Source organism: Cherax quadricarinatus, chromosome 77 (assembly GCF_038502225.1).
Source record: "Cherax quadricarinatus isolate ZL_2023a chromosome 77, ASM3850222v1, whole genome shotgun sequence".
NCBI lineage: Eukaryota > Metazoa > Arthropoda > Malacostraca > Decapoda > Parastacidae > Cherax > Cherax quadricarinatus.
Window position 1 is genome coordinate 769,737 of NC_091368.1, and position 26,731 is coordinate 796,467.

The 26,731-nt window shown below is 38.4% G+C and overlaps 1 protein-coding gene across 1 annotated transcript in view; it reads left to right on the plus strand.

The window, feature by feature from the left end:
- The window catches only part of LOC128702021 (uncharacterized), a 286,203-nt gene extending 264,221 nt beyond the window's left edge, over window positions 1-21,982 (plus strand). The window contains exons 7-10 of the mRNA XM_070101420.1: window positions 997-1,133; window positions 2,160-2,315; window positions 17,256-17,466; window positions 20,274-21,982. Coding sequence (XP_069957521.1) covers window positions 997-1,133; window positions 2,160-2,315; window positions 17,256-17,466; window positions 20,274-20,496 — 727 coding nt within the window. The 3' untranslated portion in view covers window positions 20,497-21,982. The remainder of the gene's footprint in view (window positions 1-996; window positions 1,134-2,159; window positions 2,316-17,255; window positions 17,467-20,273) is intronic.
- Window positions 21,983-26,731: the final 4,749 nt, after the last annotated feature.

The following is a 26,731-nucleotide window of genomic DNA, read 5'->3' on the forward strand; positions in this document are numbered from 1 at the left end:
TATATGGGTGTGGGTGTGTACTCACCTACTCACCTAGTTGTGGTTGCAGGGGTCGAGTCACAGCTCCTGGCCCCGCCTCTTCAGTGGCAGCTACTAGGTCACTCTTCGTTCTCCATGAGCTTTATCATACCTCTTCTTAAGCTATGTATGGATCATGCCTCCACTAAATCACTTCCCAGAATATTCCACTTCCTGACAACTCTGTGACTGAAGAAATACTTCCTAACATCCCTGTGATTCAGAGTCTTCAACTTCCAACTGTGTATGTGTGTATGTGTGTGTGTGTGTGTGTGTGTGTGTGTGTGTGTGTGTGTGTGTGTGTGTGTGAGAGAGAACGTGTGTGTGTGAACGTGTTTGTATGTATGTACGTACATACGTACTCTTAGTAGCGTGGGCTATCATGCCCTAAGTGTAGTCGCTAAATTTTGTTTGCAATGGTCGATTTGTTGCTCCTGGAAGAATTATTTAAATTATTTTCAACAAGTTTTGCTTATTTTTCCCATCAGTGCCAGATCGTACCTGCTCTTGAAATTGTGTATATATTTTTTCCACTACTGTACTACTTTGTTACTGAGCCAGTTCCTTCACTAAATATGATATATATTAATTTCTGATTTCTTTGTAATTTTAAGAGAAATATGCTGGACCTTCCATATTGACTTGAGTTCCAAACAACTAAAAGTCTCGCGAAATATATTTCGACTGATTTCTTCGTTGAACATGTACATTCTTTCTTACTGAAAAATGCTTTTAAAACCATCTCTTGTGTAATATTGTTCCTAAGAAAAACTTCTCTCAGACGAGTCTTATAAGACTGAACAACTGGAAGTTCTGGTGTAGTTACCTCTGATTTGCCCCAGTCATAACACTTTCACTTCATGATTACATAATCTCTCCTGGGTAGGGCACAGAAAAGCTAGTCTCCGTCATTTCTCGTGGGGAAATGATACCCACAGGCTCATCACTTCGAATACTTCCATAATATTTTTATTATAGGTGTCCTGAAGGAAACCTCATTACGCCGTTTGTATACAATGAGACGGCTGGGACAGCCGAGGCTGTGCTCAACAGAATGTTTCGCTTCCCTACCTCAAACAGAGTTCACTTCCAGTGCGATGTGCTCATCTGCAGAGGTGAGTGTTTTTCATGGCGGTAGGTGTTCCCCATGGTAAGTTTCCTGCTGTTCTAGTAGAGGTAAGTATGTAACTTTTTACTGACCTGTGCTGTAGACAGCAGGTACCAGGGTGTAGACAGCAGGTACCAGGGTGTAGACAGCAGGCACTAGGGTGAAGGCAGCAGGTCCAGACAACTGTGTTGTCGGTTCATATCATACGGTTGCAAATGACCTGCGCGCGCACACACACACATATAGGAGTGCAGTGATGCTGGAGAAGAAAACTTGACCTCTGATCAAATTTGATTGCCTCCCATTTCCTAAGGACTGTATTACGCTCATAGGTTTAACTTTTGTATATGAATATAATGATTAGCAAAATCTTCAGCATGGTAGAGGGACAGGGCCAAGTGAACCTTTATCATGGAAAAGGTTTCGTACCAATAAGGCGAAACATCGTTTATAAAACATATTTTATTTGTCAGCAAAGCTACCATACTTGTCAACAATGGCTACCATACTCTTCAACAATAACTGCCATACTTGTCAACAATTACTACCATACTTGTCAACAATAACTACCATTCACCATCATTTGTCATTTTTATTAGTGTTATGTAAGTGGAATTAATCTTTATCAATACAAACAATATGAAAAGATTCTCAAATAATTTTGTACATGTGTATTTTAATTTTAAATTTCTTAAAGAGGGTTTTTCTCAAGAAGAAATAGGCATTTGTTTCCCCCTGGATGCAGAGAAAAATTACCATAAATGTCATCTCTCTTCAGTTCCCTGTCCAGTCTTTACTATCTCTTTCTGTCTGTTCCCTTCAATTTTGAAAAATCCCTTTACCCTATTCTCCCCTTCCTTCTATTCTTAATCTGTTCTCATTCCTTACCTTTTTATCCTTTGCTATTTTCATCTCATCATTTGAGGTTCCATTGTAAACATTAGATCTTTTCCAGTGTTTGTTGCAATATGTTTTTTGTCCTCCCTATGTGATCCAGGTTTTGCCCTTATAGTAACACGGCTCTTGCCCCCAGGTCCGTGTGACAGCGAGCGGTGTGAGGGTCACCCTGAACGACTGACAGTGGTGCAAGGTCGAGCTCTGCCTGACTCTGACGCCAACAGCGTAGAGGAGAAATCAGGCAGAGTGCAAGCAACAACCACCGTCTATGTTGTGGAGCCCACGTCTGCAGGTAAGACAGGGAGAGCGGGAGGGAAGGAAAGTGGAAGAAATGAATTGAGAGATGGAGAAAAGGATGAAGCAAGGTAAGTTTTGGGTACCCTGGAGTACACACGATAGCTACCATAAGACCTAAGTCACACAAGAGATACTTGCTTAGAAAATCCATCTATCTTTACGTGTATGATCAAGGTGAGAATGAGTTATGGGTGGTTTTGAATTTTGCAGAACACGTGGTATTAGGGTCACTCAGAGCTCTGAATGATAAGAACTTAGTCAACATGCGACACACTGTCATCACCATGAGAGTAAAAAACTGTCTTTAAACAACAGTTACAGGAAGTCTTAGCTTAATAAATAGAACACTAACAATAACTAAATACGTTATTAACAATCTTCCCAGAACAGGGCATCTGGGTATCCTGCAAGGAAGTGTTCGTGAGGTATGTGTGTGTGTGTGTGTGTGTGTGTGTGTGTGTGTGTGTGTGCGTGCGTGTGTGTGTGCGCGTTTGTTCTCATTTTGCAACAAATATTCTCATGGTAAGAGTTCGTGTGAAAAGTGGAGGGATGGGCGCTCTCTCACTGCTCAACCCTGTACAACTTACTTGCTGATAGACTCCAGAGCCTCGGTTCTCGAGTCTAGAAGCAAACTATACAGCAAAAATCCTGCTATAGAACACAGCTCAGAGACTTCTACCTTCGAAACTGGCAGTCATTAACTAGAACCCCAAGATGTCTCATGGCACCAATAGAGTTCCATTCATCTTGAATATAGAGGAACTAGCTACTAAGTGAATAAAGCCTGTTATTTACAAAGCAACAAATGTACCCAAAGAATCAGAATAAATAGTAAGCTTGGGCCTAATATTATCAGCAACTAGGTCGAGTGCAGCTACAATAGCATTAAGTTTAATCAAACCAGATCCAGCATAGAGTCGGAAAAAGCAGCCATACTCAAGCCTTAGCCAATGCAGGGACACTTCTAAACAGAAGATCCGGTGTTTTATCCCACATAGGGAGACAGGGAGAGGATATAAGCTAAGGTGGCAGAGGACAAGCCACAATCAATGTCAGTTTCAAAGAGTGAGGAAAGTGGGGCTTGATTGCAAGTAGTGCACCATAGACACTAGAAGACCCAAGGTCAGTCACCCTTACTTATCTAGCCAATCTATCTCATTTTCTTCCTCCATCTCTATCCATTTATCCCTACCCCTCCCCCTCCCCTCCTCCTCTCTCTCTCTCTCTCTCTCTCTCTCATAACTATGTTGGAATCATTCAGGAATCATGGACTCACAGGAGTGCATTAATCCGGAAATGCTGGAGCAGTGAGTTTTGCTGTTGACTTTTGCCTCGGAACGCAAACTCGTCCATGTTCCTTGATATTCATGAGCGAAGTCCTGGAGATATTCTTACGTGAGGTTCGGGAGTTGACGTTCTTGGGTGAGATGACGTCCTTGCCTAAGGTACTGGAGATGAACTGATGTTCTTGAGTGAGGTGCTAGAGATGATGTGCTGGCGCCCTTCCCTCAGCATCCACCAGGAAAAATTTTCCGGTTCTATGGCTTTTGAAGAGTCAAATTCCTTCAGAATCTTCTTTCGCTTTTGATGTACACATTTTCTATGTTCTGTGGTATTATTTTTCGCTATTTTCCTAAAACTTTGCTGAAACTTTTGCTTAATTCCTGGTGATTAATTCTCTAGTTTTCCGAGAGTCTTTTCCTGCCCTCTTTAGTCGTATCACGTTCTCTTTTACAAGTCTATTTCCTTATGAATTTTAGTTATGAAAAAATCTAACCTTTCCTGCCATGCTAATCTCAAACAATATCTTTGCTTCTCTATTACCATTCATAGTGGTTCATTAATTTACTTGCTTTCTGTTCTCCTCCATTCTTTGGAGTTTAAATTTCTTTTATGGTTCAGTGCAGCCCTGGTTGATCCAGGGTTCTATATTTCACACGGCTTCATGCTTATGGAGAGAGAGAGAGAGAGAGAGAGAGAGAGAGAGAGAGAGAGAGAGAGAGACACAGAGAGAGAGAGAGAGAGAGAGAGAGAGAATGAAACATGTGTCACGGCAAAGGCCGTATTTCGTATGTTTTCTTTACTTTTCTTAGGATTACCATCAAATTCTATTTATATATTTCTCGGGGAGGACAGGAAGGACATAGAGAGGGGATACATTGAAGGAGAATGGGAAGAGAAAAGCAAATCTGGCTGGAAAACTGTTGGGAAGGAAGATGAATGTTGGGACTGAAGGAGAGAAGAAATGGAGATGGGAAGAAAGGGAGAAGGAAGGAAGAAAGAAGGCAAGGAAGGTGTGAAGGAGATAAGGGAAACAGAGAGAGTATAACAAGTATTGACGTAACTTAACCAGTATTTATCACACTTCATCATATCTTAAGCACATTGAACTCTGTATATATTATGTAGTCACGAGATGCTTGTACAATATTAACGCTACTTCACCCTCCTACCACTTCCCTTCTCCTTCCCTACTCTTTCCCTCTTGTTCTCTTCTCCACTTTCACCTCTTCTCCCACACACACAAGCTCTCCCAACCTTTCCCCTTCCTCGGAATACATAAAGGAAGACTTAGTCAAAACTTGTAAATCTTGGTCCCCTTCCTCTCTCTCTCTCTCTCTCGTTTCATCCCTTTCAGTCTTCACTTCTTTCTCATGTCAGTTCCTCCCACTGTCCTTCTATACGTAGTACTCGCCTAGGTGTATGTGTTAGGGTTGTTATATAGAACTTTTCTACTCGTATGCAATTCAATAATTTTGTCAGCGAATTCCTAGGTGTAGTTGTTCTAGCATAAACTATTCCTAAATGTGGCTCTTCCATCATGTAGTATTCATACACATGTCTATATATACTAGAATATTTCAGACACGCGCCGAATTCCTGTGCAAAAAAAGTATGCCGTCGGAAAAAATAAAATAATTAGTTCAGTTATTTTTTTTTGCCATGGTTCTAGGCAGTGTTCCAGGGGAAGGGGGTTGGGGGACTGATCCACTTGTTAAATGTTTGTTTGAGGCTCATCCACTTGTGAAGTGTTCCTGTCTGAAGTGGGTTTACCCAGCCCTTGTGAAGTGGCATCGGGGAGCCGCTTATTTTTCTCCTTTGTTTCCCATAGCAAAAGTTGTGTCTCGTTTTCTTCCATCCTGCAACCTTCTCCAGCCGGAGAAACACAAGTGCCAAATGAACCATAATAAATCCTTTCGAATTTAATCCAAATCAGACGCTGTGTCTCCCACACGTACATAATTTACCTCTTCTCTCTTTTCCTCTTTTTCAGACCATAAATAATATCCTTACTACTGCTTTGAACATCAAAATTCCACACGACATCCGTTTTACTAATAAATTTGCATTAGTATATAGGAATGTGCTGATAAACGTGTCTCAGTTAATTTATGGCAAGACTTAATTTACCAAAGCTAAAAATCTGTGACCTTTCTAAACGTTTCTTCGTGATATTAACAAAATTATTTTCACTAGAGTCTGCCATACTCACTACGTTATATCATGTTTATGTAGAGGTTAACTTCTTTACCACACAAAATCGTTTATTTATTACATAGTCACTGATATTCAAATAAATACTGGAATTTGTATATTTAATTCTCCTCTCGGAAAATCGCACGTATTTCAAGGTAATTCTTACAGTATTTCTTGTGTGGATGCCAGGAAGGTGAAACACTTGGAGTGGAAATCGAAACAGGATGTACAGTGATTTATTCACTCGTTTATGCAAGCCTAGTCTTCACACTTTTGTGAAATTAAAAAACAATGATGAAAACTGGACATAGATTAGGACAATCATAGTCTAAGTTTCATTTACAATTTGTGGACTAGCTGTAAATGTTTAAAGTTGTGAAAAATACTGTATATATTTTCCGGAAACACGGTAATTTATAGGTAAATAGATGCCCTGTATTGTATTTTTAAAAGAAGTATGTTATCGAAAAAAAAGAAGAGACTCTCGCCATCTTGGTTTTGAATTTTGTACAAATGTTGGTGTAATGGGAAGAATTTTTCGTGCTCTAGAGGTTAAAATTGTGTTGACACCTCTCAAATAGGAGGCGAAATTGGTGGATGTGCATTCCTGCATAACTTGAGATATCAGACGACTGGACAAGACAGATCCAGGAACCTCAGATAAGCTCTCTAGATTTGTGTGTAATTCTGGCCAGCATTATTTTCATAGATTTAGTTAGAGTGAGGTTTTCTGAGTATGATACACATTAATCTCCAGTCAAATTGGTGAGTGATATTAAGATATATTTTTCTTCTGTTATGTAATTATGTATATGTATAACCATTTATTATTTTTAATATACAGTCCACAAATTTATATATTTACCAGTATTCCTGGTGTATGTATATTTCATTTAATTAATAGGTCCAGAGCAACTTGTGGTTATGACAGTGGTAGGTATCGAAGGGGGACATTTTTTGCGACCTAGGTGTCCCAAATTCCTACTTGTCTATGTAACACTGATAAATAATAATCTTTATCATTTACTGTTATGTACATAGTTACATTCAGATAAATGTAATTTTCCACATTTAAATTTGCCCGTTGGTCCTTCAGACCGGATGTAATTAGTGAAGTCATTAATTAGTTAATTACTTGATAATTATATGTGAAATAACAGAAGGAGGTGGATGGTAAGTTCACAAATTTACTTAATGTGTAGTGGATTATAATTATTACAATATTAATTTTGATAAGCTAAGCTCAAGTCTGGCTAAGTTTATATTAATTTGTATAATACTAATTTGATAAGACAATTCTGGCCAAGATTTATATCAGTGTATGTGTAATTAATAAGACAAGTGTGGATAAAGATTATGTTGTGTATAATATTAATTTTGCTATGCCAAATTCTGGCAAGGATTTATTAATTTGTATAATATGAATTTTGATGAGCCAAGTTTGTATTAATGTACATTTAAAATTTATATTATAATTTTTTATATGTAATTGCTAAGCTCAAGTAGCTAGGATTTATTCAGAGGTAAGTTGTATCAGTGTTGTAAGTTGTAATCAGTGTTATTAATAAAGTTGAATTTAATACATTGCATCATGGCTGAAAATGAGGAAATTGATGTAGAAGACAAACATATGGAATATAGAGCAAAGAAAACATCTCTGCAAGCTAGGAAGGGCATGTAACAAAAGCATACAATAAATGTTTGAAATTAATGAATCAAGAAACTGTGAATACTGATGATTTAAAATTGTATTTAGATGCTTTAGGTAATAGATATAATTCATACAAATTATATTACAACAAATATGAAGGAGATTTGTTAGTAAACTGTGTAGATGAGACTGAAGTAGATCTCATGATTAATCAGTATTATGAATTAGAGGAAAAGATTCTTTCTTGTAAAAGTCAGGCCTTGAATAAATTTAAATGTGTAAAGCAGGCAGTTAATCAGTCTGCTCCAACAAATAATATGTCTTTGCCAAAACTCCCAGAATTGTGTTTGCCTGTGTTTAATCCTGGAGAAAATTGGGAGGAATTTTGGTCAATTTTTAAAGCAGCTGTGCATGACAGGAGTGACCTAGCCTGTGTAACTAAATTATTTTACCTCAAAGGACAGGTAAGAGGGGATGCTCACATACTCATACAAGCCTTTCCCAATGTAGATGACTTACAAGGAAGCAGTTGACTTGTTGAAAGTCACTTACCGTAATATAGAACAAAGTAGGTTGGATCTAGTGAATATCATTGTTAATTTAAAATCTCCAGATCACACTTACAAAGGTGTACAACAGTTTAGAATTAAACTGGAGAGCACTCTCAAAACTTTAAGTAATAAATATAATCTGAAGGAATCAGACTGGTTATTGAGTGCCATGATACAGAATAAATTAAGCTGTAAAACACTTGAATGGTTCTCCAACAAATATCACAAGGGTTATTTTGGTCTGGAGGAAATAAGACTAGGTCTACAAGAATTAATTGTGCAGTTGCAGACCAGCCAACTAACTCATTTTAAAGCTGCAACACATAATAACTCTGAGGTATCTGTCAAGTTTCACAAAGGGAAAAATTATCCCAATGGTAATAATCAAAATTCATTTCCTAAAAATAGTTGCATAGGTGCATATCAAGTAGCAGGAATCAGAAATAATGATTCTCCAAAAGGTAAGAAGTACCCTCCTAAGAGTAACCCAGTTAATAAGAGACCAGTCAAAGAAAAGAGAGATTGTCTTTTCTGCAAGGGTACTCATTTTTCTAAGAATTGCAATGCATACAATTCATGGAATGATAAAGTTGAAAGATTGGAGGAACTTGACAGATGTATCAGGTGTCTAGGTAATCACAATGTAAAGGATTGTCATGCCAAATTAAATAACTGCTATCAATGTCACAAAGGAAGACACCATATAGTCATGTTTAAGGGTCTATATGATAATGTTGATAATAATGATAATGTTGACAATCCTGACACAACAGTGGCTAATGTAAAAATTGCTGCTAATGTTAATAATGATGGTTTTGCTGAAGTAGCCTTACCTGTGTTACAGGTAAAAATTGATGATAAAAGGCATAAATCAAAAAATGTAAATGCATTATTGGACCAGGGATCCCAGCGTACTTTCATAAAACGTAAATGTCTCGATGGTATGAAGTACAGATGGGAGATCCCACAAATTTAAAATTATCTGGGTTTCTCTCGGATAAAAGGTCTCAACTGTATGACACTGTTTATGTAACTGTCAGGCTGCGCAATGAGAAAAAATGTGTTAATGCAGTAATTGTAGATAGACTTCCAGAGAAAATATCTACAGTAGGGCTTAGTAAAGCTACAGAAAGACTTTCACATAATGTAAATTTAGCACCTTCTGGGTTAAGTGATGATTCTGTAGGCCCAATAAATATTTTGATAGTGACTATTATGCCTCCTTTGTAAAGGGTATGGTAAAGAAATGTGGTGTCACCCTTTTGAAGACTGCAGGAGGCCATGTAATGTATGGTAGGATTCATCGTAATAATAATTCATGACTAGAGGAAACTACAAATACCATAACTGTGTGTCTTACTCATGAAATCGTACCCCAGTATAATTCTTCCATAGAGGATGGTGTTAAGCCAGTGCATAAATTGTGGGAATTAGACAGCATTGGAATAAATGTAAATGAAGAAAGTCCAGACGATTCTTTTACTCAGGAGCAATACCTGAGAGGTGTAAAATTTGAATCTGGACAATACTGGGTGCGACTTCCGTGGAGACTGAACCATCCAGAATTGCCCACCAATTACAGAAAGGCATATGGACAATTAAAGGCTCAGCTCCGCGAACTGAGTAAGACACCAGAATTGTTAACTGCCTATAATGATATAATTGCTGAGCAGTTAATTAATAAATTTATAGAAGAGGTACCTCCTGAGCAAGCCAAAATTTATGTTCACTATTTGCCACATCACGGAGTGAAGAAGGATTCTAAGACCACTCCTCTGAGAATTGTGTTTAATTGTAGTGCCAGGAGTAACAAAAATGTACCTAGTTTAAATGACTGATGACAGGTCCGTCGTTGACGGAAAAATTAGGAGATATCTTATTAAATTTCAGGGTAAAGAATTATGCCTTTACGGCTGACATAAGTAAAGCTTTCCTAAGAGTGGGTTTACAAGAGGCTGACCGGGATTGTACCCACTTCTTATGGCCTGAGAATCCTATTGACCCACTTAGCCCTCTGAAAACCTTTCGCTTTAGGAGCGTATTATTTGGTGCTACATCCAATCCGTTCCTACTTCAAGCGACGATAAATGCACACCTTAAATGTATGGAAAGTCCATTGAGTAAAGTAATGAGCAAACAATTTTATGTGGACAATTTCCTGGGTGTGACGTCAACTGAAGAGGAACTGTTAATGACTTATGGAGAGGCTAATAAAATAATGCAAAGTGCAAATATACCTCTGAGGGAATGGAATAGTAATTCGTCCAAATTAAAGGACAAAATAAGCAAAGATTACCCTGGAGATGAAGTGCCAAAATGTAGTAATATATTGGGTTTAACTTGGGATACTGAGAGAGATTTGTTAATGTTAAAACCTAATAACTACAGTATGCCCAATAAATTAACTAAGTGAGTTTTGCTTGCTGAAGTTTCCAAATGTTTTGATCCACTAGGTTTAGTGTCACCCCTTACTATAAGAGGGAAATTATTAATTCAGGAAGCATGGAAACTTAAATGTGCTTGGGATGAAATTCTACCTGAGGAATTCATTAACAGGTGGGATGAATTAATTGGTGATTATGAGAAAATTCCAATGTTGGAGTTCCCACGCCAGGTGGCCAATCCAAATGGGAAAAATGTACTCCACATCTTTTGTGATGCTTCAAAATTGGCATATGGAGCAGTTGTTTACCTTCAATGTAATAGTGTTATTTCTCTTGTTATGTCTAAAGCTAAAGTGTCTCCAATTAAATCACGTACCTTGCCTCAGTTGGAATTAACAGCCATTTATGTAGGTGTCAAATTAGCTAATTATATAAGGAATAAATTGCAGGAGATAAATATTAGCGACACTAATTTGGTCTGATAATGAGGTATCCTTACAATGGATTCGTAATGGAAACAGTAAAATTGTGTACGTACAAAACAGAGTCGCTGAAATTAATCAGATGCAAGAGAAGTATAATAGTTTGGGTCAGCATACGTTAACATTTAATCATATACCTGGTGAGGAGAATCCAGCTGATTTCTTGTCTCGAGGTTTATCTTATGCTAAATTTGTAAATGCTGTATCATGGTTTAAAGGACCGAGCTGGTTTTTAAATAAAGCTAATTGGCCTGTACAAAAGGCGTATATTGCTCCTTTGAAATTACTGTGACCACCGCTCCAATAGTTTGTCCTTCCTTAGCCATTGATATGAATAGGTATTCTTCTTTACCCAAACTAATCAATGTAACTAAGTTGGTGTTTAAATTTCTAAACAAGATGAATATTTCATATAAGTTTTCACATCCTCTTGAATTTTGGATAAAGAGGGTACAGGAGGAAATCTATGGAAATGAGATTAAATTGATGATGGAAAGAAAAATTGTGAAAGGTTCCATAATAGAGAAATTGGGGCTGTATTTAGAGAACAGTGTAATTAGGTGCAGAGGTAGGTTACAAAATGCTGAATTGGGTGATCATGCTAAACGCCCTATCTTGCTGCCCAAAACTCATCATCTGACAAATTTAATTTTGCTAAATGCCCATAAAAATGTAATGCATGGTGTACAAGATACCTTAAATTGTAATAGGGAAACTTTCTGGATTCCACAAGGGCGGCAAAGTGTAAAAAGGGTGATTAAATCTTGTGTAATACGTCGCCGTGTGGATGCCAGATCCTATATGTACACAGGTCCTCCACCATTGCCAAAGGAGCGTGTACAATTAGTGAAACCATTTGTTGTAACAGGTGTAGACTATAGTGGTCCAATAATTTTAACAGGTACTTCAGATGGTGTTCCACTAAAAGTGTATGTTTGTTTGTTCACCTGTACTGCTACTAGGGCAGTTCATTTAGAAGTGGCACAGGACTTGTCTGCAGAACAGTTTATACAGCTGTTTCGAAAATTTGCAGCTAGGAGATCCTGTCCGAGGTTGATGATTTCGGATAATGTCACAAATTTTGTAGCAGGTGCTCAACACTTGATAGAATTAAATAATAGTAACGATGTTCAATCTCTGTTAACCCAGCGAGGGTGTACCTGGAAATCTATTACTCCTAGAGCCCCTTGGCAGGGGAAGCTGTACGAAAGACTGATAGGCACAGTGAAGAGGTGTCTCCGTAAAGTACTACACCGGAAGAGAATTAATTTGGAAGAATTCCGTGCAGTGTTAGCGGAGGCGGAAAATCGTATAAATAATAGGCCTCTCTCGTACATGAGTGATACACCTGATGCAGATGTATTAACACCTTCTCACCTAATATGTGGAAGGAAATTGGAAGCTGCCCCTGTCTATAGAGATAATCCGGAAGAAATTTAAAATGTTAAATAAAGTAATTGATTGGCTAGGACTGGGGACAGTTGGTCCCAAAGATGAGGAGGTCCTTGTGCCTCCTCCCATGGGAGACTTAGGTCTCAGACACTCCCTAAAGAGGGAGCCAAGGCCAGGCCACTACTTGGAAAAGGCCCGGGCCGGGAGAATACCGGCTAATCTTTAATAATAATAATAGTAATTGATCATTGGTCTAATGTGTGGCGTAAGGAATATCTTCTTACACTACGTGAACACTTTTATGGTGCGACCGAGGCAGTAAATCGACAGACCATTCAACCAGGTGACATTGTGTTAATTGACACTGAACAACATCGAACATTGTGGCCTCTGGGCAAAGTATTGACATTGCACCCAGATGCACAAGGTGTTGTCAGGAATGTCAAAGTGTTGTGTCGTGGCCAGGAAAGTTTACACACAATAAATTGATTCCCTTGGAATTAGGTGTTCAATCAAATGTAAATGAAAATCTGAGGGAAAGTGACGAGTGATATGGAAGATAACGCTGACCAAATGATGCCGGAAGATGAAATCGTAGTAAGACCTACTAGGAGAACAGCCACTCAAGCCAGAACCGGCTGGAATCGTCTCCTAAAGGAAGGAGCAATTTGAGTCGTTTAGCAACGAACTCCGGCCGGCCGCAGTGTGGAAAATACTGCATATATTTTCCGGAAATACGGTAATTTATAGGTAAATAGATGCCCTATATTGTATTTTTAAAAGAAGTATGTTATCGAAATAAAAGAAGAGAGACTCGCCATCTTGGTTTTGAATTTTGTACAAACGTTGGTGTAATGGGAAGAATTTTTCGTACTCTAGAGGTTAAAATTGTGTTGACACCTCTCAAATAGGAGGCGAAATTGGTGGATGTGCATTCCTGCATAACTTGAGATATCAGACAACTGGACAAGACAGCTCCAGGAACCTCAAATAAGCTCTCTAGATTTGTATGTAATTCTGGCCAGCATTATTTTCATAGATTTAGTTAGAGTGAGGTTTTCTGAGTATGATACACATTAATCTCCAGTCAAATTGGTGAGTGATATTAAGATATATTTTCCTTCTGTTATGTAATTGTGTATATATATATAACCATTTATTATTTTTAATATACAGTCCACAAATTTATATATTTACCAGTATTCCTGCTGTATGTATATTTCATTTAATTAATAGGTCCAGAGCAACTTGTGGTTATGACAGTGGTAGGTATCGAAGGGGGACATTTTTTGCGACCTAAGTGTCCCAAATTCCTACTTGTCTATGTAACATTGATAATAATTATCTTTGTTATCATTTACTTTTATGTACATAATTAGTTATTCAGATAAACGTAATTTTCCACAAAAGTAATGCTATTTACAAAATTTTTATATATCTTATCCAACGGGGAATATGTAGAAAGCCCCAGTAAAAATAAATTAGTAAGATGCCTCACTAACCTTACCATTGCATAGTAGTTTCTGGTGGAGGAATCCTAATGACCCTAAGTAGCATAGGGTGTGTGTGTGTGGGGGGGGGGGGGGGAAGGAGTCTATGTTTGGAACCCGGAAAACAAGGAGTCATTATTTTCGATCTTTTAATGCCTGAGGACTGGCAATGACCTAAAGGTATGTGCTCAAACTAATGTCAACTCTTGAGATGAGACTAGCTGATTTACCTGCTCGTAGACTCTCAAATAGCGGCTGTTTATGTTTTTTTATGGTGCAACACACCTTTGCACCTGCTAGACGGTACATCGGGAGAGCTAGACAGAGGCGGACAATATCTCAGGCAGCAAATAGGTGGGTGCAGTCACTACCGTCAGGAAAGAGGAACTTAGCGGGCGTTCCACGGACTTTGTGGCTAAAGTCACGCACACCCTAGCCCACTACGGCTCCTCCAAGTTGCTGCCTCCAAACTTAATCTTATAATAATAACTCTGGTCCATTCTGCCGCCAAGTCTTGCGGCCGTTATTGTAAATAATGTGGACCGCATTGCGAAAAGTTGCGATCTAAATCAAGTTCAAGACGTAGAGAACAACGAATTGGCTAAAATATATAGAATCTGTCGAGCTACCCAGGTAAGCGTGTTAAAAAACCCAAAAATTAAAAGGAAAGATTTGTTTTGTGTGCTCAGAAAAAACATAAGACTAAGTCTTGGTCATATGAGACTTTAAAGGCTGATATATGTACGTACGTATTTATGCCTTTATCTATGCTGTGTGTGTGTTCATTCATTCTTATATGTATGGATGTACGTATTTATTCCACAATTGTTCACTAAATCCATGATTAATTAATTTTAAACTTTGACTTGCATAAACCCAGCACCAAAATTCTTCCAATAATCTATTACCCAATTTTATAACCCAAGAATTTACTGAATATATTTTCAGAAGAAAGTAAGTTTGCTATATTCAATAAAAACTAAACGCGTGAGAGTTGAAAAAAAAAATAGGTCACCTCCCTGTCAAAGGGTTATTATAAATCAGTTGAAATTTGAAGGACGGGATATAATTCCTGGGTAATCCCTGTGTCGCCCTAGACTTGAGGATAATAGCTATCCAGCCAATATTGGCCTTATCTGATTCCCATAAAGTGTCGCATAATGATCACCCTTATACGAGGGAGGCTGAGGCAGCCATCACTCCCACGCTGCCCAAAACCACCAGAGACGAATATAATGATGACGATGAGAGACGAATACCACCACGATGGTGAGAGACGAATACCACCACGATGGTGAGAGACGAATACCACCACGATGGTGAGAGACGAATACCACCACGACGATGAGAGACTAATACCACCACGACGATGAGAGACGAATACCACCACGATGGTGAGAGACGAATACCACCACGATGGTGAGAGACGAATACCACCACGATGGTGAGGGGCGAATACCACCACGATGGTGGGAGACGAATACCACCACGATGGTGAGAGACGAATACCACCACGATGGTGAGAGACGAATACCACCACGATGGTGAGGGGCGAATACCACCACGATGGTGAGAGACGAATACCACCACGACGATGAGAGACGAATACCACCACGACGATGAGAGACGAATACCACCACGACGAAGACAGAACACCATGAAAACGACACGAATACCACGACAACGATGATAAAAGCGAAGCGACTTTCTTAGATGTGTTTGGATGGGTTTGTGAGCTGCGCTGAGACTTGTCAAGCTTTAGTTTAACAGACTTGTGTAGACTTAGTTTTGGTGTGGCTGAAAAATTTGGTAAATAGAGTTCAGGTTTTTCTGGCTTAGGGTTAAGCTCTTTAGACTGCCTTGGTTTTTAGCTCTCACTCCTTACCTCTTCAACCTTCTTCCTTGCTTCCCCCAACACTACTTCACAAGTTTTATATCCTTCAGCTCCGTCAGAGTCCCCTTTCCTTTCTCTGTCTCTCTGTCTCTCTGTGTGCGTGTCTGTCTGTGTGTCTGTGTCTCTGTGTGTCTCTGTGTCTGTCTCTGTCTGTGTGTCTCTGTCTCTGTGTGTCTCTCTCTGTCTCTACCTCTCTCTGTCTGTCTGTTTCTCTCTCTTCCCCCTTCCTCACAATCACACTCACTCTTTCACATATTCTTCCAAGATTCTCACTCAGTTCCTTCCATTCCTCTCTTGATTCTTTTTTCAATCACCTTGTTATTCTCTCTTGCCAACTCTTACCCTCTTCTTCAGATTCTCGTATTCATCCAACTTGCTCTCCCACTTCTCTTTCCTCCCTTCTATCCTCTTATTTCCACTATTGCCTTTATTAATGGCTGGACATCAGATTATTTTGGGAAAAATTATCATTTTGTCTTTGACGAGGTAGTATACAAATAACAATGGGAGAGCAAAGCCATTTCTGACGTGACTGTTCTGGTCACAATACCGTTGCTGAAATCATTTCATTACAAATCCACGAAATGGACATGAAGACTGGACGACCTTCGGTCCATCCTGGACTTTATAAAGGTGTAGAACGACCCGGAAAATCGTCCAGCTCTCATTTCCAGTTTGTGGTTTAGCTGTGAATAGTCAAAACAAGCGCTTGACTCCAGAAAATGATAGTAAACACAACATTTAGGTTTTATTATAAAAGTAGGTTAAACATTAAACTAAATTACGCCTATAAAAGCTTTGTAGAACATTATAATAAATGTAAGTTTAAATGTTTTTTGACTATCGAAACAAATTAAAATTATGAGCTGTGTTGCTGCGAAACATGTTGACTCTGAACTTAACCATGATGGAAATTATATACAAGATTCAGGTTGTGCAATTCTCGTGGTATTCCTGTTCCAGCTCACAGCTCAGTCTTTTCACCATAAAGTTTCTCATTATTAGTCCCCCTCACAATTATTACCACCTCAATTTTAACTTCACGATTATTCCTTCTCAGTTTTAGCCTCTCGCTATGTTTTCTCCCTCATTCTAACCATTATTATAACTTCTCCCCGTCATTCTGTCTTATTCTAGTTTCAAACGGTAATATTACTTTGATGTGATTTCAGCTTCACATGTATAATACCCCCCAACATTATAATAAACGTGAACCAATTAACGATATATGTAATGCTACCACAACATTATTACTAATATGAGCCCAGCATTGTATCCGTAGTAATCCCAACATTTTAGCTAATTTAACTCCGGCAGTGAAGCTGATGTGCCCTTGAGTGCTGTGACTTATACAGTGCTGTGACCCCCAGTATTGCAGCTAATGTGATTTCTTCTGTAAAGTAAAAGGACACAAGTGCAACTAATGTGACATTTTATTGTGGCAACGTTTCGCTCTCCAGGAGCTTTATCAAGCCATTACCATTAATGGCTTGATAAAGCTCCTGGAGAGCGAAACGTTGCCACAATAAAATGTCACATTAGTTGCACTTGTGTCCTTTTACTTTACATATTGTCGGTAATTCTACCAACTTTATTACGATTTCTTCTGTGCAGGAGTGACGTCGTGTGACTGGTACCCTCCGTGGCTGTGGATTCTCTGCATCGTGTTGGCTGTTCTATTCATCATCATGATGATCATCAACATATTCCTGTGCTCTGCCATGACTTGCTCATGCACCAAGTCCGAGATCATTGAGAAGGAACCTTCCATCATAGAGGAGTACGACCCCTACCGCTCTTGGCACGGCTCCCAGTACGGCTCCAGGTGAGGCAGAGTGGGAAGTTGAGGTGGTGAGGTTGGTCAGAGTTGTTGTGGGGAAGGTGGTGTGGGTTGTGGTGAGGAAAGGGGTTAGCTCGAGTATCTGGCTCCCACTGTATGAATTATATGGCTGTTGTACTGTCGTACTGTTGAACTGATTTCTTCAGTGTCATTTTTTATTTGGGGCGTGTGTGAATTAGTCTTTTTTTAAGAGAGGTGAAGGCAGTGATAACTGAGTATGTTGTTAGACTTATCTAACCTCTTCTCTATATAGAGAAGAGAGATGTGTTTGCTATTCTAACACTGATCTTAAACTACGGCAAAATTCAGTAGCAAACTACGTACACTAAATTTAAAACAATAATTGTTTTATGTATTAAAAATATTGATTTGCTTAATAAATGGTAAATAAATCTAGACAGTAGCAGCTAGGATTTTATTTATTAAAATTTTCAAGTGTTCTGATGCATCGCTCAGAGGGAAATGAAAAATGTGTATTATATCCTTTTTTATCATTTCCTCTTTATCACCAAAATAAAGATGCACCGGGGGACTCATATCCGCCAGCAATTCTAAACTTTGCTCCTATCTTTTCGATTTTATGGAGTTTGTTAAATTTAGATTTTTTTTTTCGTTCGTGGAAGTTCCTCTGTTTATATTGATCTGGCTGAGGTATATTTATGTAGGTAGGTAGTGTGTGTGTGTGTGTGTGTGTGTTTACTTTGTAATTATATAAGCATGCTCTGTCTACTTTTGATTTACAAACGTGAGGTAATTCTATCACATTTGAAAATGATCAGAATAGTGTGCTGCTGACAGTGGTACCAAAGACGCGTTGCAGAACAAACTTTGGTTAGGACAATGTTTCGCTGTGTGTGTGTGTACGGCTTAATCAAGTCATTTTACAGCTTAATAACGGTTTACAGGGAGCGAAACGTTGTCTCAATGAAAGCTTGTTCTGCATCATATCTCTCTACGTTTCAACATCTGTGTGGAGTCTCTTCTGTTTGTTATTGAACAGTTGATTTTAGTTCATACCACAATAGAGAAGTGTTTCATAAAGTCTTCAAGACTGCGTTGTACCTTCCTTTTCTACCTATTTATTGAATTATTGGCCTCATGGGCTTTATGATCAGTACTCTTAAACCTCTGTAGTGAATCTGCTTTCACGTCAAATACTTCCTTCGTTACTGCTAAAGTGTATTTTCTGACGTTCATGATTCTCATTTGCATCTTTAGCTTGTATCTATGCCTGCTACCCCCTTCCCTCTTCTCTCTAGCAATACTAAGTAATACTTGTGTGTACATGGGTGCCAAAATGTTTGTCTAAGCCGCCTTCCCACACCTACCTCCAAGAACACTTTCGTGTAGTATCACTGCACAAACTATCTCGCACTATTCATATCTTGATCCAACAGGTCGATCCCTGTACATCACACTGCACCATCTCACATCATATCCCCATCTAACAACAGAGAAGCAACTGTTCGCTGAAAATCCCTAACTACATTCCCAAAGCTTCCAGTATACACCCAAACCTCCGTCTACCAATTCAAAAACCTTTATCTATTAATCCAAACCCCCAAAGCCTTCGTCTACCCACTCTAAACTCCCCTCTCCCCCATTATAATTCAACCCCTCTCTCCCTTCAGTATTATGAGGAAATATTACCAGTAATATATCTTCACATCGCCCTCTTCTGTTGATGATTACCTCCACCATTAAGCTTGACGTACTATATCACAAATTTTACACCAGCCGCCAGCACCAACAAAGACCAGTGTGACATCAATAGTCTTCTGCCTCAGTGATTATTTTTATATTCTGAGAATTTGCGAAATGTGAACCTTTCACTTTGTATACGTCTATATAACACTCGCAAAGCAATAGCTTCCTGTATTAAATTGTGTTAATGGTAAAATACTTTGACATAGCTGCTGTGTGACTTTTGTAAGTGGGAAGGTATGTTGATACCGACGAATTCGAACATACTGAGAGACTAGCGCAGTATGGAAGCAACTGAGACGATATATTATTATTATATTTGTGAAGGTGGGGAGGGGGGGGTAAAATCATACAGCGCGCCTCGGGGAATGGAAGGCATTTAGGTACAATCCAAGGAAGAAGCGTACTGTTCCCTTTACTTAGAAACGATATCCATATTGTTATAATCACAATTAAGCACTAAACTCATGAGGGTCATACAGTATTGCAGGGTAAGGTGTGCTAAAGGTGTAATATGCTTGATCAGACTTTAGCAAGAGTGACGAGTATAGCAGAGGTAGAGTTAGGAAGGCAGGTGAGGCGTGCTAAAGGAAGCATAATCAAGGTTGGTGTATTAAAACTGTTGCTGACAAAAAGTCAAAGATCGAGTTTGTGTCAAAGCTGGGAACTATATCCATAAATATAGGCCATCTACATAGCTTCTATACTGTATTAACGTGTCTTTCAAAATCCAAAAATTGAGTAACATCCTGCCACGTTTTTCTTGGTCACAGTAATTTTACGAAGCTAATTATCTGTCTCTCCCCTGAATTTTTTTTTACTATTAACATTTAAGAAGCGAATGTGAAGATATAAATTTTAAATCAATAGCATTATTTTCATTATTTTGCAGCTCTAACTTTGTGAGATCATATTTTCCCTGGCCCTGTGATTGTGGGAAGTTGTGATTATTCCTATTTTCACATTCCACTTTCCCTCTGCCCAGGAAAACAGCTTTTATTCAGACATTGTATCTAGCCTTATAGTATAGGGTTGCAGCACAGTGCTGATGTTCCCATTTTTATCTATTAAAGCTATTTGTTTGGCAGGTATTCTCTCAACGGCAAGGGCTACACCTCCGGAGCCTCAACCATGAACTCTGCTCGCTCGGTGTCTTCTCACAGCGACCACTATGCCATCGTGCACTCAAGACCGAACTCGCGTTACTCCGGTCACCACTCTCTTAAGCACGACCGTCACCATCACCACCCCTCCTCCAACTCCCGTGGGCCTCCTTCCACCACAGGCAGTCACTACTCCGGCAAGTACTGAGCATCCTGCACCACGGAGGAGGGACACAACGACGGACTTCTCAATATCTAGCCTCAAACCTTTTTTATAATGGGGTAGGTGGGGAGATACTAATGGGTTGTAATTTTAACGTTTGGGCCTTCTGTGGTTGTTCCGAATTTGGAGCAGAGACGAGGCATAGAAAGTGAACAACGTCTGCTTGTTTATAGTTTAGGGTTTGCTTAAGTTGCTGAGCCTCCTATAACAGAGACAGCGACGTTTTGAAAGAATGAGGCCTGTTCAAGAACCCCAAAGCGAGGGTCACTAGACCTGACAAATTTTTGAAATTTAATATAGTTACAGAAACTATGATCCTAAGTTGCAGCATAGAGTCGTAGTCAGAAACGGCGAGAGAACGAGTAGTGTTTGGAGGTGCAGAGCTGTATTTTCTCTCCATTGTTGGTATATGTCCTCTCAAAAAGGAAAATGGATCCCCTGCTGCAGAAGCGCTCAAGGGTTCCAGCAAGAGGCGCTCCTGGGGTAGGGGAGCCGTGGATTCCAGCGTACTTCTGATTTAATTCTCTCTGGGTTAAAAAAAAAAAAAGAGATCTCAAACAGCAGCAGCCACAGCAGCTGTGCCAGGGCGATACTAGCGGAAAAAAAATATTCTGTATTCCAGCACAAGTGGTTGGTTTCTCCCAGTAGCAGGATATTTTTCACCGACTCGCAACAATAACTCTATAGATCTCAAATTAAATTCAAATGGGTAAACCATCTGAATGTTGTCTGACATCGTTTGTTTTTAGGTTTCTCAACATCATTACCTGATGTTTATATGGTTGAGTCTCTAAAAAGTCTTCGTAACCACCAACTAATGCCTTAATTAATCGTTAATTAGTCATGGTTGTTCTTGTATATGCTAGTGGAATGCCGTAGCAATTGTCATATAATTGGTCACCGATAAAAGGATTCGTTGGATAGAAAATGTGTTTATGATGCCTTAAAAATTATTCATTCCCTTTTCTACCTTTTCAAAAACTTTCAGTATCAGACAGGTATATAAATCGTACCACTAGTCTCCTAGTTATTTTAAATTAAAAATAAACAAAGCATTGAAAAATCTTCTGATATATTTATATAAATCAGCCATATAATAGATAAACGTGAAACTGCAATGCTTAACTCCTAACTCAATACACCGATGCACTAACCTCATCAAACTAAAACACACTGGTGCTAAATAACAAAATAAAAAGAAAATGAGACTGGAGGTTTAATCCGCCGTTTCTCTGAGATACAAATAACCTTCATATTTCTGTATAACAGCTTTAATATATCCCTGACGAATGAACACTCACAAGCAGATTCCCAAGAAATATGCGACCTTGTTACAAAACTAAAATATTAAGTTGTTTTCTACATCATTTGGTAAAAAAATTATTCAGGAATTTCCTTTGAACTAATTTACGTATTTTAAATAAATAATACGTATTGTAATTTGAATATATTTGAATAGTTGCCCCGCATACGTAAGTGTGTGATTACTCCCTATGTACTTATACCAAAAAACTATACATAGGCACAGGCACAAGTGCACACACTTACACACGAAGAGCACACGTGTTGATACAATTACTGGACGCTTAAAATAACTGTAATAGACAAATAATATCAAACTGACAAGGAGAACTTTGCTCCTTTAACAATAAATATCTCACAAGTAGGTACAGTGTATACATGAGCTCATCTCAACTTTAAATAGGAAATCTCTCTGGCGCAAGTACATATACATATAAATGTATGAGGGATACCTCTTAGTGTAAAAGGATTGGCACAAGTGGTAGGGTTTATGGTTTGTTGCAGTCGGGGTCAGGAGTTACTTAGGTCCTGTCTTGAGCAAACGACGAGTAAGGGACACGGAGAAGGTGCTCGTCCGGACCTGATGGACCTATCGTGGGCGCTGTAACTAGGACTTACAGCCCTTAATGCAGGGGCAGTGAATCTGGATCTTGACCCAATATGAAGGTCGTTGGAGATGCCCAAGAAGTGGTAGTTCGCGGTAACAGCCTAGCATAAACTTTATAAATGTATGTCTCTCTCCTCTCTCTCTCTCTCTCTCTCTCTCTCTCTCTCTCTCTCTCTCCTGTCTACGTCACTCTCTCTGCCTGTCTCTCTCTCTCAGTCACATCATTAGCCGTTCATTAGAATTCACGTAAGGAATTATAGTTTTGGCTGTAACTTACAGTTAAAGTTGCCGGAAATTCTTGAAGATCTGACGTACCTTACAGAAAAGCTCCATTTTGCATAGGTTTAACGAATCAGTGTTTACAAGGAGGCCAAAAACAGAAAACTTTAAAGTGGGGGAAGGCGAGAGAGAACTAGCGAGGAAAATAAAGTGATAATAAAGGGCACTTAGGTAGGCACTGGACAGTGTAACGTACAAAACTATGCTAGTAAGGAATTCCTAAAGATATCTTTTTTCAATTAGAATAGAATAGAAGCATTAGTTTCTACTATATTGATATTCTGAGAAGTTACTCTAAAATGTACATACGTTAAGTCCCTTTCCTTCCAGTTATTGGTGACTATAACCTAATTTAAAAATACTTCTCGACTTCTTTCATTTTTCTGAACTTAAGAAAGACATACGCGAACATGCTTTATTTACTCTACCAAAAAAAAAAAAAAAATATATATGTTCCTCGCCTCGCATAGAAAAATGCAAAGCCCTTAACAACTTTCTTTCGACCTCTTAAACACTTATAGATATAAAACATTATAATGATTAACATTACGCTGCGCTGTGGACTAACTACATATCGTCATTCATTTCAAAGATGCCTGAAGCGGGAGTGGGTTTTGTTCTCCGCCTACGTTATTATATGCCAGGGAAAAGCACTAAGCCCGTAGGGACGCATACAACTGGAAGAATGAAAGGCGATTAGGTTTGATCACTGACTGTAACTTCAATTAACTAAATCAAGAGCCCTTTACTAGCGTCGGGGAACCCACATAACATTTAGAAGACTTTGTGGTGGTATCAAAGGTACAATTCAGAGAGCCGAGGAGAGAATGTTGAGGTAGTTTGAGCATTTAGAATGGATGGAACAGCATAGGATGATTAAGAGGTGTATAAAACTGGTTGAAAGGTCTCTCACCAAGAGAAAAGTAAGGTTTGGAAAGCCAAAGTTCAGTGCATAGATTATATTATATAATACTTTCATCTTGTTAATAAATAACAAAAAGTCACAATACCATCACTGGAACAATACACAAATAACCCGCACTTAGGAGAGAGAAGCTTACGATGACGTTTCGGTCCGACTTGGACCATTTACAAAGGCACATAGGTCCAAGTCGGACCGAAACGTCGTCGTAAGCTCCTCTTTCCTATGTGCGGGTTATTTGTGTATTCATCTTGTCAATGGCGAAAGTAACCCCTGGCGAAATTTCATCTGACGATTGAAATATATTTAAATGCTAGTGAGAGTGAGTTGCAAACAGTATAGAGAAGCGCCGAGCAAGAATCAATCAACATATTTGCCAACTTATTTGTTTTAGTGCTCATATGGAATTGATTTTCCAGGAGGAAGAAGTGTAAAGCCAACAAATAAAGATGCATTATAAATCCCACTATGATTGAGCTGGGTCGTCAGCCTGACGACCCAGGGTCGTGTGGCTGACCTTCCTCACGACTCTGGGTCGTGTGGCTGACCTCCCCTACGACCCAAGGTCCTGTAATTTAGAAAACTTTTGTCCTTCAGATCTAATAACATTTTAATAATTCCTAATTTATGAATGCAGACGAGCCATTTGTGTTGCAGCCAGCTGGTGACGCAACCTAAGAAGCTGGCTGACGAGTGACATTCACTGACCTGCTGCAGTGACAGTGTGAAATAGATTGTTTCAGGATTACTTTACGCTGGTTACAATATTAAAAAATATATATTATTTAATTGAGAGTCGTGAGTGTTAGGTAATGGAACAACCTGACGATGAATGATGCTCCGGCTAATTCCCTTTTGACGTGAGTAATGAGAACGAACTCTGGAAGGGAGGGTGACGCCGATAATAAATGACTAGAGTGTTCCGATGAGCAAATAAACGATCAAGGTAGAATGTAGTAATTTGTTTGCTTGCGTTGTGGCACAAAGGAGACTCGCAATAAGGCAATTAACGCCCAGCGTAAAACCTTGTTTATAAAAATGCAGGCGCTGTTCCTAATTGGCTTTTCGGTCATTGAGAGACTAGTGTAATAAAGGTTTGGAAGCGTAATGTGTTTTAAACCTGGTCTTGGATGAAATACTTGAAAGGCAGATTTTAATTCTCCTCCTCCCTTTTCATGTGTACTAACCCACAGGCTGCTGCTGTCATTTCTATATTTAAGCAAATTATAATATGTTCGTCCCTTGGACTATTTTCCTTCGACACGTAGACTGGCTTTGTGAGGAATGGGCTGCTGAAGTCGCACTTCAAGGTTAAAAAAGCATATGTAATAAAAATGCATTTTTTTTTTTGGCAGCATGTTGGGTGAGCAGGGAGTTAGTGAATGATCTAGACGTGATTGTATCAACAACTAGGATATGTTATGTTTCGTTGGTGCTGCTATACCTTAGAAGTTACTGAGAAGTCGGTGTAACTAAATACATTCCTGGGACAAGTGACACTTTTCAAATAGTCATGGTCTCTTGTATTTAGGACAAGCTACGTATAAGGACTGGTCTTAGCTTAAACTTTGTTAATAACGTGTAGTAAATATTAACATCATCTGTCACTTTTATTTATCTCACACACATACACAGACACACACACACACACACACACACACACACACACACACACACATACACAAGAAATGCTTTATTTTTCTTGCAATTACTTAAAATCTCAAAATAATTAAAATAATCTAGTCCTTGTTATTAAATCTCATCTGATTTCACTTGAAAGAATTCAGGACTAAATTAGCAGATGACAGGATCATGATGCGTCTTGCAATGAGGTCATCCAGGTGTTACATGAGAAACGTTTTGCGATACACTACAAGTTTTCGGGATTCCCGACTTTTCATGTATAAGTAAAAACTTTTTTAATAGTTTAAATAGGCCAAACTATCATATTCTACTTATTTGTCTCGATACATTGAACCACTACAATAGTCCGTTGCCTACTCTACATAAATTTAAACTATCCTACTGTCTACATCCTTAGTCATGTTTTATCAGTAGCCCGAGTGATGACGTCACGTTTTGTTTACAAATGTGACAGGGTTGCAAGAGCAGTGTTGTCTATCAAGCATCAACACAGTAACCTGTAGCTTGCACTACACAACTTATTTTTCTACAAAAGTAAATTATTTTTAACAGCTACATTATTTCCTCCTAGCATTATTCACCAGAACACAAAGTGTTATCGATGTTATCACCGCCATAATCACACTAATCTTATGATAACATGTCACTTAGTGCTCTATATTACATTCTCCCTATTAATTTTTGTCGCTGCAATTTTTAAGAATCTCATTGCCTGGATCAATAAATTAAATTTATATATATGAGGATGAGGGTTCCCAGTCCAGCTCTAGAGGTGGTACCTCCATAATACAATATACATATATAATGTAGTGCCGAATAGGTACAACTTGCTGTTTTGGTTTCAATAGCAACGCTCTTCTTGCCGAACAAGGCAAGCAAAAATTTGTGTATGCAATAATTTCCCAAAAAATCATTCTGAACCTAACGAAAAATAATACTGTTTGATTTTTAAATTATTGTAAAAAATATATTGTGACTGTTTATTATTAAATTGTTAACTTATCTAAAATATATTGAATAGGATTAGGCTAAATTTAATTGCGCTTGTTATAAGGTTAGGTAAGTTTTCTAAGGTTCTTTTGGTAAAAATTGTTAATTTTTACATTAACATAAATGAAAAAAAATATATCTTTAAACGTATAAGATAAAATTTTACAAAGGACTTAATTTAAATAAGTTCTTGCTAATTGGCCAATTTTACCTATTCGGTACGACATACATTATATATATATATATATATATATATATATATATATATATATATATATATATATATATATATATATATATATATATATATATATATATATATATATAAGTGGTGAATGGTTTTGAAAACCGACAAGTTGAAGAATTGAGACACTTGTGCAACACATGGGAATCTTTATTGAAGAAACGTTTCTTCAATAAAGATTCCCATGTGTTGCACAAGTGTCTCAATTCTTCATTATATATATAATATATAT